At 37.8% G+C, this 14,836-nt stretch overlaps 1 protein-coding gene across 13 annotated transcripts in view; it reads left to right on the forward strand.

Moving 5' to 3' along the window:
- Positions 1-14,836, forward strand: part of myo18ab (myosin XVIIIA b) — a 219,690-nt gene that overhangs the window by 133,799 nt on the left and 71,055 nt on the right. For all 13 annotated transcript variants that reach the window (XM_088079413.1, XM_088079407.1, XM_088079408.1 and 10 more), the window contains 3 exons: positions 3,147-3,290; positions 8,048-8,137; positions 10,863-10,982. In XM_088079413.1, the coding sequence (XP_087935539.1) occupies positions 3,147-3,290; positions 8,048-8,137; positions 10,863-10,982 (354 nt within the window). The remainder of the gene's footprint in view (positions 1-3,146; positions 3,291-8,047; positions 8,138-10,862; positions 10,983-14,836) is intronic.

Below are 14,836 nucleotides of genomic sequence, written 5' to 3' on the forward strand. Positions count from 1 at the left end.
CCAGTTCCAAGAAGATTTCTGAAATAAAAATTCCTGGGCTTCATGTTTGAAAGAGACACTGATTTGTTTTAGTTTTTGGTGGGTAACATTTGTGTAATCAGGACCTCCCAATCCTGTCAGTCTTTGCTGAAGAGTGCAATTTGTCCCAATTGTGTGTTATGAATTGCTCTTCAGATTACCTGCAGTTAGAGAAAGATTCTCTTAATGCCTCTTCAACCAGCTGCCAGTGTAACACTAATGAAACGTTAGCAGTCTGTCTGATAGACATCGGCCAAACCTAACTTTATTCCAACGTAAAGGAAACTCCTGATGATTTTTAGTCATGTGTGATCATAGAGTGGCTGGTGAGTGATGACTCTCTTTAAAGGAACTGTTTACCTAAAAATGAAGATTTATTCATTATGTACTCACCTTCATGCTGATGATGATATTTTCCACCTGATGGTGTAATTTTTACCATATTTGGCATATGGAAAAAGTACATGCTATTTCCACTAGGTGTCACAATAAATGTTGCTGTAAATCATTGACTTATCCCAGACTGTGATCATCATAAAAAAAATAAATTCATGACAAAAACCTGGCTTTTAAAAGGTTAAAATTTTGAAAATTAATGAATATTTGATATTTATTATTAGGACTGGTGTTGGTTAAAAAATATATACATCGGCCAAACCTAACTTTATTCCAACGTAAAGGAAACTCCTGATGATTTTTAGTCATGTGTGATGCTGATGAAAAGTTAGGTTAAGTTTTATAGTCCACAAAACACTCCTGGGGGGTATTTCAGAAAGCAGGTTATGTGGAAGCTGAGTATGTTTACCCTGAGCGGAGGGAAACTCTGTGTTATCCATTCCAGAAAGAGAGTTAAGTCAAACTCTGAGTCAATCACCATGGTAACTGACTCTATGAACATAACCTGCTCGCTGGCAGGTTTTCTAGAAGAAACACAGAGTTTCTACCTGTCTCCTCCCACCTGAAGCAAACTGTCAGACACGGATAAGAAGCAGAATTATTACGCATCGTCGAGAGAGGTTTTTCAGATCTTGATTGGATGTGCTCTCATTTTCTGATGAATATCTGTTAGAACGGCACAGTTTTTTATTACAATCAAAGATTTATCTTAATAACATTATGCGGCCATAAATATCAAATCTCACACACCGCAGACATGCGCTCACATCAGAACAAATTTTGTGCATCGTGCTATGTTTTTATAGTTAGTATTTCATTGAATTTTCATATATACATCACCATATTTTAGTGCACCAATCAATGATTCCAATAGGAAAAAACAAATAAAATTTTGAAGGAAATATAACATCAATATATCCAAAATAATAAAATAAAACAAAACTCCAATAATGAATTAAATTTAAAAAACATCCAACAGGCTAACATACCAACATAACATAAAAGAAATAAACAAAATCAATGATCAAATATCAGTTAGATAAATAAAAATACCATCCCCACATATGCACCACAATCTAATACACAATCATCATAGTAATTCTCAGTCCCATAAAGAAAGTTAATAATGTGTTCACGGTGTGTGCTTCATATCAATAGCCTATCAATTGTTAATTTACTCAGCAGGAAGTCAAATATGAATAAAATCAAAGTGAGGTCGGCCTACAATCATGGCTGAGTGAAATATGTCTTACCTTTATGAACCTCAATGAAAATCAAATTTATTCAATACATCACTTTTTCAGATGTATACTACGATTTTAATAAAGTGTGGTGCATTCAAATTTATGCATTGACACAAATGACATGCAGCAATTTTCTCCCATGCAGCTTTTCTCTCCTTAGCTGCTGCAACGGTTTTCTTCCTAAATATGTGTTCATATTTGCTGTAGGCAGCATGAGGACCTCTAGTTCCAATGGGGTAAAGTAGCTTGGTTTCTGTTTCTCAGCGGTTGCCATGGTGAATCGAGGTATTGGGGCTCCATTGATGATGGCTTCTTATTGAGGTTGTGCACGCACTGAACTCAGGGTGAACATACTCAGAGTTGATTGAACTATTTCAGATCAGCTGTTCTAGAACCGGAAACTCTGAGTTTCCCATCTCGGAGTCAATCAACTCAGAGTTCAGGGTTAGACTCAGAGTTTGTTGAACCTCCTTTCTGGAATACCCCCCTGGAAGTTCACGGGAAAAGAGGTGTTTGCACTCATCTCAAATGGTGACCAGGATTTAAATGTTAAAAAAATACAAAATAAAACTACAAAATGTCTCCATACTGCTTGTCCTAAGTAATCCAAGTGTCCTGAAGCCCTGATGTGTTTTGAAAAATGTCACTGGTATCATGTTTTTAGCCTTGTTGTAAACTGTAGCTCCTACTGTGGGAGCTGCGTTCACATATGTGACCAGTGAGAGAGCTTGCGGAGTTAGCTACAAGCAATAAGTCCCTTTGTAAGATTTTAAACTACTTCTGGTAACTCTGTTGCATTGAAAGTGTCTGTGATAGACAAAGTCTGACAGCATGGAAGCTGAACAATTTACTGCTGTGGACAGGGCTGCAGCCAAAGTGTTTAAGGCACATCAGAAGAAAATCCAGTATATATTTAAGTGTACACTACATAGAATAGTCACATTACTGGTAGAGGCAGCAGTAGACCCGTGATTTGCAAATTAAAACTACTGTTTTTGTTAATAGAGTCTGATGGTTTTCTCTGCAGGGAAGGACTGATCTCCTGAATTTGAGGTATTGATTTGGGAAGTCCTGCATCAAGCTCAAGAGAGCCAGACACTTTCTCTCAGAAAAACTTCGTCACAATGTGGCAACCTGCCACACTGCCGAGCAAACCCTGCTTTATCAGAATTGCATATATTTCTCTCATAGACCAAATAAGGATTTTGTGGCTCAATAACTGCAAGAATTATCGCAAGTTTCAACCTTCAAACTTCTAAGTGTGATATCACACTGAGAGGACGCTGCGTCCATGTTTTTGTATAGACACATCAGCCCATGTAGAGAACCTGCAGTGCCCTTTTGGTTACAGTAGGAAATGCAGTGTGTTACTTCAAAGTAACATACTGCATTTCCTAACGGCAAATAATCTTTACAGCTGTTAGTGCTTCTAGTCAGTCTGGATTTCTTCCTTCTTCTTATATTGTTGTCTCTCTGTGTGTGTGACAGATCCAGGATCTGGCCATCCGCTGCATCCAGAAGAACATAAAGAAGAATCGTGGTGTGAAGGGCTGGCCATGGTGGAAGCTCTTCACCACCGTCAGACCGCTGATAGAGGTGCAGCTCACTGAGGAGCAGATCCGTGGCAAAGACGTGAGTATAGATACACACACACACACTGGTGATTCTTTGTTAATGGTATTATAATGTTGGCCTTTGAACTCTTACTGTATACTGAACTAGTACACAGGTAATAACAGACATATGTATATCTGGTAGAATGTTTGAAAGGCTGATATAACCACTCTTCACCAATCAAAATAAAAACACTTAAATTCAAAGATGTGGTTAATTTCAAAACGGCTTAAAAAGTTGTTTCAGATGAAAGAAAGTTGACATGATTTCAGAGGAATTTGTGTTTTCAAGAAACAGTTGGTGAGGACTAACGCAAAATGTCATTATATTATAGTTAAGGGGGTTAATTTATGGAACAGCTGTAGTGTGGAACATAAAACATGTACATCATTTAAACTAATTTAAACATGTCTTCAAAAACAATATAATGAAGGGATTTGAGCTGGTAGAACAGAGAGGGAAACGTTGAGTAAAATATGATACGAGACAGGAAGGCTGCTTTTGATAGTGTGACATTTTTTTCCGTGTTGATGTGTTTCTTTGTTCTGTGATGTGTGTGTGTGTGTGTGTGTAATTGTTTATGATGATAGAATGATCTGTTCTTGCTTTGTCTTGATTCTAGTTTGATTAGATCAACGTGTTTATGGTTAATTATGGGGCAGAAAATCTGAATATTCATGTTTTGAATTAACTTTTTTTTTTTTAAATAAAATTGAATAAAAGGGGTAGTATTCACTTTCTCCTATTCCTTTTCAGACATAAAATACTTTGGTGTGTTTACTGAATATGTGTGATGGGCATTCTGGTTTTGTTTTTCTTGCTCATATTTAGGGCCTGAGCACCAAAGGGTGTGAGGACCCTATTGAAATTGGTTTGTTTTTTCTTTTTCTCATTATTATTATTTTGTCAAATGCATCTGTTTTTTGAGGGCTTTATCATACTCAAAATTTCATGAAACTTGGCATGCTTAAGGGGACTGGTGAAAATTTTTGTATTTTATAGTTGTCGTGTATAGGTGTCAAAAAATGAACTCAGTAGTGCCCTAAATGCTAGCCCTGGCAAACCATTTCATGTAGAGGAATGAAAATTTGGATGTACATAGAACATATCTTGACCATGGATGTATTATAAGGAAGTCTGGATACAGCCGTGTGGGTGGGCCTCATTCATTCCTATGAGAGCTGCTCAGTGGTGCATGAAGCAGAGAAAACTCTTTTTCCGGGTTTAGAAAAGTGTAAAATACCCGGATCTACTGGCCCATAGAGCATTCGTATAAGTGATTAACGACAGCCGAACACAGCCGAGTGTACCCGAGCATTGATTCCAACTCACTGGCTCGCTCACACAGATGACCCGAGTGCTCGAAGCGAACAGTGCCGGTGCACGAGCATTTCTCTCGTAGTAGCTTAGCTTATTAGCAACAGCAGCTAATCGGCGGTATAATGACAGCGGTGCTATCGGTTTTAATATTTACGTGATTATCAGATAATAGTATATCTATCTCTCTTTACACACACACATACACACACACACACATACACACATATACATACAACTCATCAGGGAATCATATCGTAATCTCAAAATCAAATTAACAGAATCGGAACATGTTGTGCCCATAAAAAGGTAATAAAAGGAGGTGCCTTGTAATATTGCCCCGTGTTTTATTACACAGCTCAACTTTTAAAAATACTACATTCAGTACCTTTTAGTAACTGTCACTCACTGTGCTCTGCGCTGCTCACTGATAACCGGTAGTTTGAATACAGACCGTAGACTGTATATACGGTCTCTGATACAGACACGGTAAGACGCCATATTACAGGCTTTACAGCCAACAGCATATGGATGTGCTGTAAAATTTAAAAATAATGAATTACAACAAAAATATCCATTACTACGGCCGGTACGAAGCCTGTGCTGTGTCAGAAACTCTTAGAGTTACATGCGTGCTCTCACAGTAGAGTCCCGCGGGTCCGATGCGCATTCATTTTATGTCTGGAGAAACACCAAATTCCTAATCTTGATTCGGTAAATAACGCATTTCACGTCTTTAGGACTTAATGTTTTTAATAATGGCTATAAAAAAATGCGTTCTGAAAAGTCAACATGTCTCAAAAAAAATTATCCAGTGATTTAAGGAGGTCTCTTTCCCAATGTTAACAAATGGGGAAAAGTCTTTCTGGGCCAGTGTGCATCACGTGACGCTGTAGTTCCACTTTCGGCCACTATGTAAATTTTGCTTCAGAGGTTGGCGCACTTCCTGGGGGCTTGGTCATGACGGACAAACAAGCCTCTTGGAGCCATACTCTAAACCCAACAGGAAGTCAGCCATTTTGAATTGAAATGTCATTTTTTGCGATTTCATTGGGTTGGAATTTGAAACAATAGTCCTACAGATTTCAACGGATTGACTTCAGAATTTGTAAATCCCACCTTCAGATGCGGGCGACCCTAGATTCAAGCAGTTTTTATCTAAAATCAACAATGTGGAAGTTATCAGGCCAAGAAGTTACATGTTTCGCCACCAAACAGGAAGTAGTTTTTAAATCTATTTTACATGATCCAATCTGCCCCAAACTTCACGTTTGATGATAGTCCCGTCCTGAACACATCTATCTGATAATTTTCAGCGACAGTGAGAGCTCCACCTATTGACACAGGAAAGACAAAGTTTTACACTAAGAGGTCCAGCTCCTAGCAGGTTGACTCGATTCTCAATCTCAAAATTGTCTCAAAATATCATTAAGATGTTGGTGATGATGGAAAATGAATATTGTTGTTTTGTGTTGAATGTCGTTCTCGTGATGCCATGGCAAATTTCAATGTTGCGACATGACATCAAAAACTGTCCTAACTTGACCCCAGTTGGTCAGATGTTAACAAAATTTCTCACATTTGATAAGAATCCAAGCCTGAAGACACCTGCAGTGCAATTTTGAATCACAGTCATAGCGCCTCGTAGTGGTAACAGGAAGTTACTTCTTTTACACTTTGATTCTTCCCTGAGAGCAGGTTAACCCCAGTGACCCCATACTCAGTCATAATACTGTAAAGACTTTCATGATACACAGAAAAAAACTTTTGAGTTTTCATCACACACTGTTGCCATGGTAACAAACTATTTGCCATAAAACAGAAAGAACTTTTTGAGGGGCAAGGCATGCATCAAAACACACCAAAATGTCTTGATCCATCAGAAATTGTAAATTGTGATATCTGATATGATTTTTTTGCATTGATGTGCAAAAATGGCTCTTGAGCGCCACCTAGAAAATTTCAACAAAGCAGCCCCCACAGACCGTTTAACCCAGAGCTACGAAACTTGAGAAACTTGTTCAAAAGCCCAAGACCTACAAAAAAGCCTTTTGGGGCCATGCCCTAAACCCAGCAGGAAGTGCACCATTTAAATTTGAATTTTCATATTTTTTGTAATTTTAGTGTCTGTTTCGTTAAACACTTGTCCTACAGATTTCATCTGATCGACTTCAAATCTGGACAGCAGTATGTCCTAAAGTTGGTGATGTTAAATTGAAAGCCATTTTTGATTTCATCAAACGCTGTTGCTGTTCTGTGGTGTTCTTCGCCATAAAGCAGGAAGTTGTGTTCGAGGGGCTAAAGATACTTAAAAACTCATGAAATGTGGCATAACCATCAATAGTCCTATCATGTGTTTTTTGATATGATTCTTTTTGCTGTGATATGCCAAAATGTGCTCTGTAGCGCCACCTTCTAATTATCAATGAAACAGCCCCCACCGCTTAACCTAGAGCTACTAAACTTGAGAAAATTATATAAAAGCCCAAGACCTACAAAAAAGCCTCTTGGAGCCATGCCCTATACCTAACAGAAAGTCCACCATTTTTAATTTTATTTAAAATTCTCTTTAAAAATCTCTTGCCATGTCTGCGAGAGCCCGACTGATTTTTCAGTAAACCTATATAACCAGCTGATATGAGCCTTTTACAGACATAATGGAGCAAATCAGCCTCTGCACATTTTTTTTCCCAAATGAGCTGATAGGAAAACTCTGTTCACAGACCATATAAAGCAGGAAATTATTCTGGGGTGGTTTTGAAATGGTTGCATTCTATGGTTTGTCCAGCAGATTGCGCTCTTACTCCATTGTTGACACTACTCTCAGCACTGTTAATCACATGCACTACAGAGCAGCAGAACAGAGCACATACAGCCAAGGCACAATCACACAGGCTGACTGCTTCCCTTTGTCACACCTGTCACAGTTGCAGCTGTGCCTCTTTCTCACACACACGCAGAGACAGAGAGAGAGTGTCAGAGAGTCACAAACACCTCCACCACTACATGGAGGAAGCACTAATTTACTGCTGCGTGCAGTGTTGCCCTTTGTCAGAGAGACGCGGTCGCATCAGTTGGTGCGCGGAGGTGCGAGGGCCCATTCATCGCTGCTTGCAACTTTAATTTATATCGTTCTCCTTTTTTATTTGGCATTTTTCGAAATAAAGATTTAATTACTACTACTGCTATTTGGACAGATTCACATCGGAGTATCCTTCAAAACTTCAATATTTTCCCCCCAAATTATGTTTTCATGGATATTCTGGAATTTTGACTTTTAATGCCTTATATCTCTAAATATCTTAGGTAATGTACAAGAAAAACACCCGTACATACTCCAGTTGCACAAAATATGGACACAGTTATGAGTATAATTAGGTCTGCTGTATATATCTGCTGTGTCCCTGCAAACATGTCTGTCTGTCTGTCATTACCATCCTCCGTCTTTTCCCTGTCAGGAGGAGATCCAGCAGCTGAAGCAGAAGCTGGACAAGGTGGAGAAAGAGAGGAACGAGCTGAGGCTCAACAGTGACCGCCTGGAGAGCAGGGTAAACACACAGACACAGACAGACACATGTACAGGAGGGGGTTCAGGACATGTCTGAGAATCTATTTTAGAATTGTGGAAAAAAAGGTTAAAATGTTATACACATGAGATGACAAAATTCAGCTTTGTTTCACTGGCTTGACTGGAGTTGAATACATTATCAAAGCATGTTGCACAAGCATGCAGCATTTTTTTTTTTTTATTGTTAGTGTAATAATTCAGAATATAAAAAGAAAACCAAAAGGAGACATATTACACTACACAGAGTAGCATACAAATTACAAAAAAAATACACAATACATTTTAAATAATTATGTAAAATATAGTTCAAAAAGCAGTTTATCATTTTCTGAAAATCTTGTTATTGCTGACCTTAAGTGGTTCAGCCACTCACGCAAATGCAGTGATAAAGAAGTGGACTTAAGGCAGGGATAGCCTTGTGATATCACGAGGTGGATATCCATAACAGATTTGGGCAAAACTTAACTGTCAGTAAAACACAGTTGCAAGATGACTGTGTTTCCACTGAGTGATGTTCTGCGACTTCTCTGGCGATAACATTCCAAGAAGCATGGTGATGGATGTTCAAAACATTAGCGGCTAGCTAGCTTAGCGGCTATTTCTATTGCAGCCACTGCACTAGATGTCATTATTTCCGAGCCATAATGGAAAGGCAAGTCCCTTATATGTGGGAAACTTTTTTGCGATTCTTTTTTTTAGGCATATTTTATATTTACAATTTCAATTTGCGCAATTTGGAGGTTAATGGATTCCTGCCTATTGTTGGATGTGGTTACAGACATGTCAGTGAAATGTAGTGAGAGGTGCAGCAAACTTTCAACCTGAGAGAGGAGTGAAGCAGCATTTTTTTTAGTCCTGGGATGCTTCTCATATGTCTGTTTCCTCGTTTCCTTCACTTACGTCTTATCTTTGCATACTAGTCTCTGCTTCCTAATTTATTCCCACATAAGACATGAGAAAGAAGCGTCTTTTTTAGAGAAGTGACACAGCCTCTCCTCTGAAGTGACATCAGTTTTTAGTTTTGTACCTACAGTCTTCAGGTATGAACAGCTTTTTAAGTAAATAACTGTTTTTATGCAAAGTAGTTTTATTTGTTGTTTTTTTTTAACTTAGTTATAGAAAAAAAGAAATTAAATTTGCCCTTAAATGCAGACTCAGGAAGATAAAAACATCATCAAATTTAAAAATACTTTTTAAAGTATAATAAAAAAAAATGTACATAGAAAGTACTAAACAGCTGCTTTTTGAAGGTGTCAGCACATCTGAATTCCAATGGGAGAGAGTTCTAAAGTTTCCAACCTCAAAAGCAAAGTCTCCTTTTGTCTTGATCCTGGAGAGAGAAACAACCAACAAACCGTGATCAGAGGAGCTCAGCTGCTGGAGCACGGGGCTGCTGTAGTTCTCCTCAGTAGGCAGGTGTCTGATCCTGAAGAGCTCTGTAAGTGATCACAAGAACCTTGAATTGGACTTTGAATTTGATAGGGAGCCAGTGAAGAGAAATAAAAGTAAATGGCACATGAGACTTTATTGAGATCTGGTCAAAAGTTTCCCAGACGCATTTAGGCTGCTTGCAAGCCATTCAGGAATTTTCTGTTGACGCAGATGAGAAGACAGTTATTATAGTTGAGACAGGATGAGAAAAGGTAAATGACAATTTCCATGACTGCATGGAACACAGTGAGCCTGAGATTCATAATGTTTCTCAGCTGGGAAAAAACATACTCGATCAAACACTTGAACTGTCCAGAGCCTAATCTATACTGACACCCAAATTTTAAAGGGAGGACCAAACAGAAAAGGAAAGAGAACCATCAACTTCTGTTCACCCTTTGAAATCTGGGCAGATGGGCCTTTTTTTCACAACAACATGGAAAAAAGCAACTTAAGGAGAAATGACTCAGAAATTAGCAAGAAATTAGTAAAAAGTACGAGAAAATTAACTGAAAATTAGAAATAAATAAAAAAGCAAAGTAACCCCCAACCCCCCGCCCCCCCACCACCACCAACAACACTGCTTAAAAATTATGATTCTGAAAAAATAAAAAATATAGCTGTCGGGACATTTTTCCATAACTTTAAAAAAAACAACAACAAAATTCTAGAACTATTAATCTCTTGCATATACATATATATATATATATATATATATATATATATATATATATATATATATATTTAATATTATTTAATAGTTATTTAATATATTTTTTAATATTTTTTTTAATCTCTTATTGGAGAAAGAATGTAAGGCATATAAATCACAAAGCAACCAAGAATTCTTCCAGTTTTTTCCCATTATCTTCCCGCCCCCTAAAGAGAGACCATAACAGAGATAAAGGCAATGACACTAATGGCAACAGTCATGCTAAGACTTACGGGTAGCAGCACACCAAAAGTACCAACACACGACACACGATGAGAAAATAAGGAATGAATAATTAGATGGAAATAATTAAAAAATAAAGCAAATAAATGTAAAAGCAACAAAAAAAAAGAAAAAGAAAGAAAAAAGGAGAAACAAACAAAGAGGCTCAGTCGTCGCAACCATGCAGAATAATGTATCTTGTGTTTTTTCTGTAGTGTGTCAGGGAATTTGATGATTATATGTATCAGCTCATGTACATGAATACAGCATAAACATTCTTGACAATTACTGTGTATGTGTTTGTATGACTGTGTGTATGTTTGTTTATGTGCCGCATCAGATCACAGAGTTGTCGTCAGAGCTGGCTGATGAACGGAACACCGGGGAGTCAGCCTCCCAGCTGCTAGAGACGGAAACTTCAGAGAGACTGCGCCTGGAGAAGGACATAAAGGACCTACAGGTAGACACACAGACACCACACACACACACACACGCACACACACACACACACACACACACACACACACACACACACACACACACACGCAGAAGACAACAGGAGAAGTGTTGTAAAGTGACACAGTCATGCAGTAAGAGAGCTGTTTTGTGCTCACATACCGCACCATTAAACAGCTTCAGTCTAACTCTTAAGTTAAGCTTTTATTAAAACTGTCACACAGCAGGGCACTAATGCCTCACTGTATCCATTACAGCTCTGATCCAGTCCCTCACTTTGGGTTTTTTTGCGAGCAGAGTTCTATTAAAGCAAATGGAAATGGAACAACCTTATTGTGATGGCAAATAGAGATGGATAACAGTTTATAGCCCAATTAGGCCTTTAGCAGGAAGGTTATATAGTTTTCTACAGCACAGCCTCATTCTCCGACTTCACTATGAAGTTTGATGTTAAGGCAGATTGTAAAATGCAGTTTAATGTCGGCTCATTCATATATAAATTTAACATTAGCATATCAGCTTGAATTGAGGGGCAGTAGTGTTAGCTAGCCCTGCCTTTGCCCGTGTGGGAATATTTAATATATTAAAGTATTAATGTTGTAAGATGTAATATAAAATTAAACTTCTTAACAGGTTGTCTCATATTTAAACATGGCTGTTTTGTCGAGACATTCAGGCAGTAATTATTGAAGACCCAGGAGCTCCAAACACACAGCTCGTTCAGTTGCAGCAGGTCTTAGACATGCAGCACCGTGACCCAGCTGAAATGATAAAACCTAAGGTAAAAACTGATGGGAGTAGGCCTGAAATACATTTTTACTTTTAATCTTTAAAAATCCTGCTCCAATTTAGTCTCACAAAACCATGATAACCAGCAAAAAAGACAAAAAAAGTTGTCCCTAACCTTAAGTTATCAATACCGGTTTATGTTGTTTTGTTTTTTTCCCTAATTTTGTTGTTTGCATACTTGTTCTTGAAGTTCATTCTTGGTGACATCAAAAAGTCAAAAAAGGTCCTAAATCTGACCTGCCTTAAGCTGTAGGAACCCTGCAATCACTCAAATTCATATTTTACTTAATTTATCGTTTGTCTTATTGGGCAAATAAATCACACTCAAAATATGAGTGTGGGGAGGTAGACAGAGAGTACCCATAAGTGTCCAGAATCATACAAAAAGTCAATCACATGCTTTTTAGGGAGGGGGGAAAAAATGGAATTGTAAGAAATGTAAACGATTGAAGATGCGCTGGATTATTTTTAATGATTTTCTCATATGTTTATCGTCAATATAGGTGTCTTGCCAGAGATATGAAATAAATATGTTTATGGATTTTTAAAGAATAAAAGTTTTCATCAGTATTAGGTTACAAAGTGCACACCGTGTGTATTTATATCACTCAACACATGAGAAGGCAACACTTAAATAATACCAAGTAATACATTATACAAAAAAATACCTTTACCATTAAAGGGAAGCTTAGGCAAAAACCAAATGTGTCCAATTAATACACATTTACACACAATAACAGTTTTCCAGAATGCTCTGGATTTTTCTCAAACACTGATAGTTAGCTCCAAAATACTTTCTACTACATTCTGTATCACACAGGCAACAACTTTTTATTGTCACTTGTTAATTCAAAGCTGTTTGTCCTCACTGATAAACATTTGATTGTCTACACACACACACACACACACACACACACACAAATGCACACAGGAGCTTACGTTAACTAATGTATTCCCATGTACCAGATCAAATGCTTCACTCCAGATGTGTGTGTGTGTGTGTGTGTGTGTGTGTGTGTGTGTGTGTGTGTGTGTGTGTGTGTGTGCGTGTGCTTGTGCGTGTGTGTGTGTGTGTGTGCGTGCGCTGTTGTGAGACAGCAGGAAAGCACAGCCTGCTGAGCTGTAAAACCTCTCTGTCTAAATGAGTTTTTCACCTAAAAAGCAACAAAATCCCAGTTTGTAGGGATGTGGCCTTTAATTTGTTCAGTATTGGGGAGTTCAAGCACAGAACGTTTTCTTCTTCGCTGAGTCTTTTCATTGAAGGCCCAAATACACCTTTTGGATGTTTTGGACATTTTGTCCCATATTTACATCTCATAAATACCTTGATCCTTTGGAAATTATGTTGATATTCATTAATATCAATGTCAGAGCTCAGAAATGTGTTAATAACGTTATTATGATATTGTAATTTGAGGCACAGTGCTCAAATTGGACCTCATGCAAGAACCTTTTTTTGTACACTTTACTTTTTTCTGTAGAAACAAAAAAGTATCTCAGCGACACAAACTTGTTATGAACTGCTCGTTTCTGCCTGTGAAGCCATCTGTTCATGAGCAGTGGTGCATTTGTGAGATTTGATCATTTGCATCATCAACACCCCGAAATTGCTTTGTAAGGCTATATGCTCTGTTCTGTTTGTGAACAAGTTTTCATTCACAGAAAATGTTGCCTAAGAGTAAAAAGAAGACTTTCAGACCGCTGAGCTTCAAGTCCTGCATACATAACAAATTAAGTACTGTCAGTACTGCTATTGGACAACCAGAGACAGAAGAGAATAATAGTATTGCTTTCAGCTTAAGTCCATTTCAATATCATATTTAAACTCCAAATTCATTCTGATAAAAACATTGCAATTTTTTAGTCAAGCATGTGTTTTGGGGTTTTTTTGTCTTGTGGAGAAATGCAGAATGAAAATTGTGAAAACATTAATGCCCCAAATTTTTCTTAATTACTTGTATGTGCCCCTTAAAGAAGCTTAAAGAAAGACAAATACTTTTGAAATGGGTGCTACATGAACAGAGAAAACAGAGAATAAGGACTGTGGCACTGGCTTTTTCTTTATAGTGACCAGAATGCATTGCGCTTTGCCAGACCAATAAATGTCAAGCTGGTGGATGATGTAATGTGAACACTCTCTTTTGACACAATGGTGGCCGGTGGTAACAAACAATCTCTAATTACAGTTTCAAGCTAAAATATGTTTCTGAAAAACTTTTGAGGTGAGAAAGAGTTGATTCAGTAACAGAATCTTCATTTATATTTGATCCTTACTTCTCAGTGTTGCCGCTTATCGCAGCTTTTTCAGCCTGCATTTTCACTTTGCAGGAAGCAGTATGATGCCCATTTGCTTTTCACAAACTCTCACTTTTACAGCCAAACAGAGCACAAAAAAATATGTTTCAGAAAAGATATTGGGAAAGAAAAAGGCAGTGTGCAGTATTATAATCTTGGTTTCTATTTACTGCACTGCCTAGTTTCTGTTTGATCAGATTTTGGTCTGAATTTGAGAGACTGAGAGAGCGGCGGTTGTGTCTCTTGATCAGCTCTATACTTTGTGTCCACGGTGGCGGGCAAAATGAAAATGTGACAGTACAGCCTGTATTTCGAGCAACAGCCCGAGAGCCAGCAAAACTGGCCAGATAAGTGACACAGGTCAGATGGATACTTACACATTGTTATGATACAAAGCTGGTTAAAAAATGGCAAAATATTCCTTTAAGAGCACACCTGTCTGTACAAGTGGTTCTTGCAAGAGACTGAGTGACTTTCTTTAAATCTCAGCCCACTTGGATAGCTCATAATAGATGGGCTGTGCAGGTGTTGTATTAACTCTATTAATACAACACGGTATCTCACTGACAGCGAGATTCTATTAACCCTCAAATTGCGCAAATTGAAATTTAAAATACACCCAATGGAAACACATCAATTTTCATTAAAAAAAGTTTCTGCGTTCGCCTGAGGTGGTATTTCAGGCGATTCCAGAAAGTCACATTTTGCAAAACTGCAATGGAAACACTTTTTTTTCTTTCGCTTTTTATAGGTCACATAACATGACATTCTGAA

Source organism: Plectropomus leopardus, chromosome 6, assembly GCF_026936395.1.
Source record: "Plectropomus leopardus strain MGB_pleo_1.0 chromosome 6, ASM2693639v1, whole genome shotgun sequence".
Lineage (NCBI taxonomy): Eukaryota > Metazoa > Chordata > Actinopteri > Perciformes > Serranidae > Plectropomus > Plectropomus leopardus.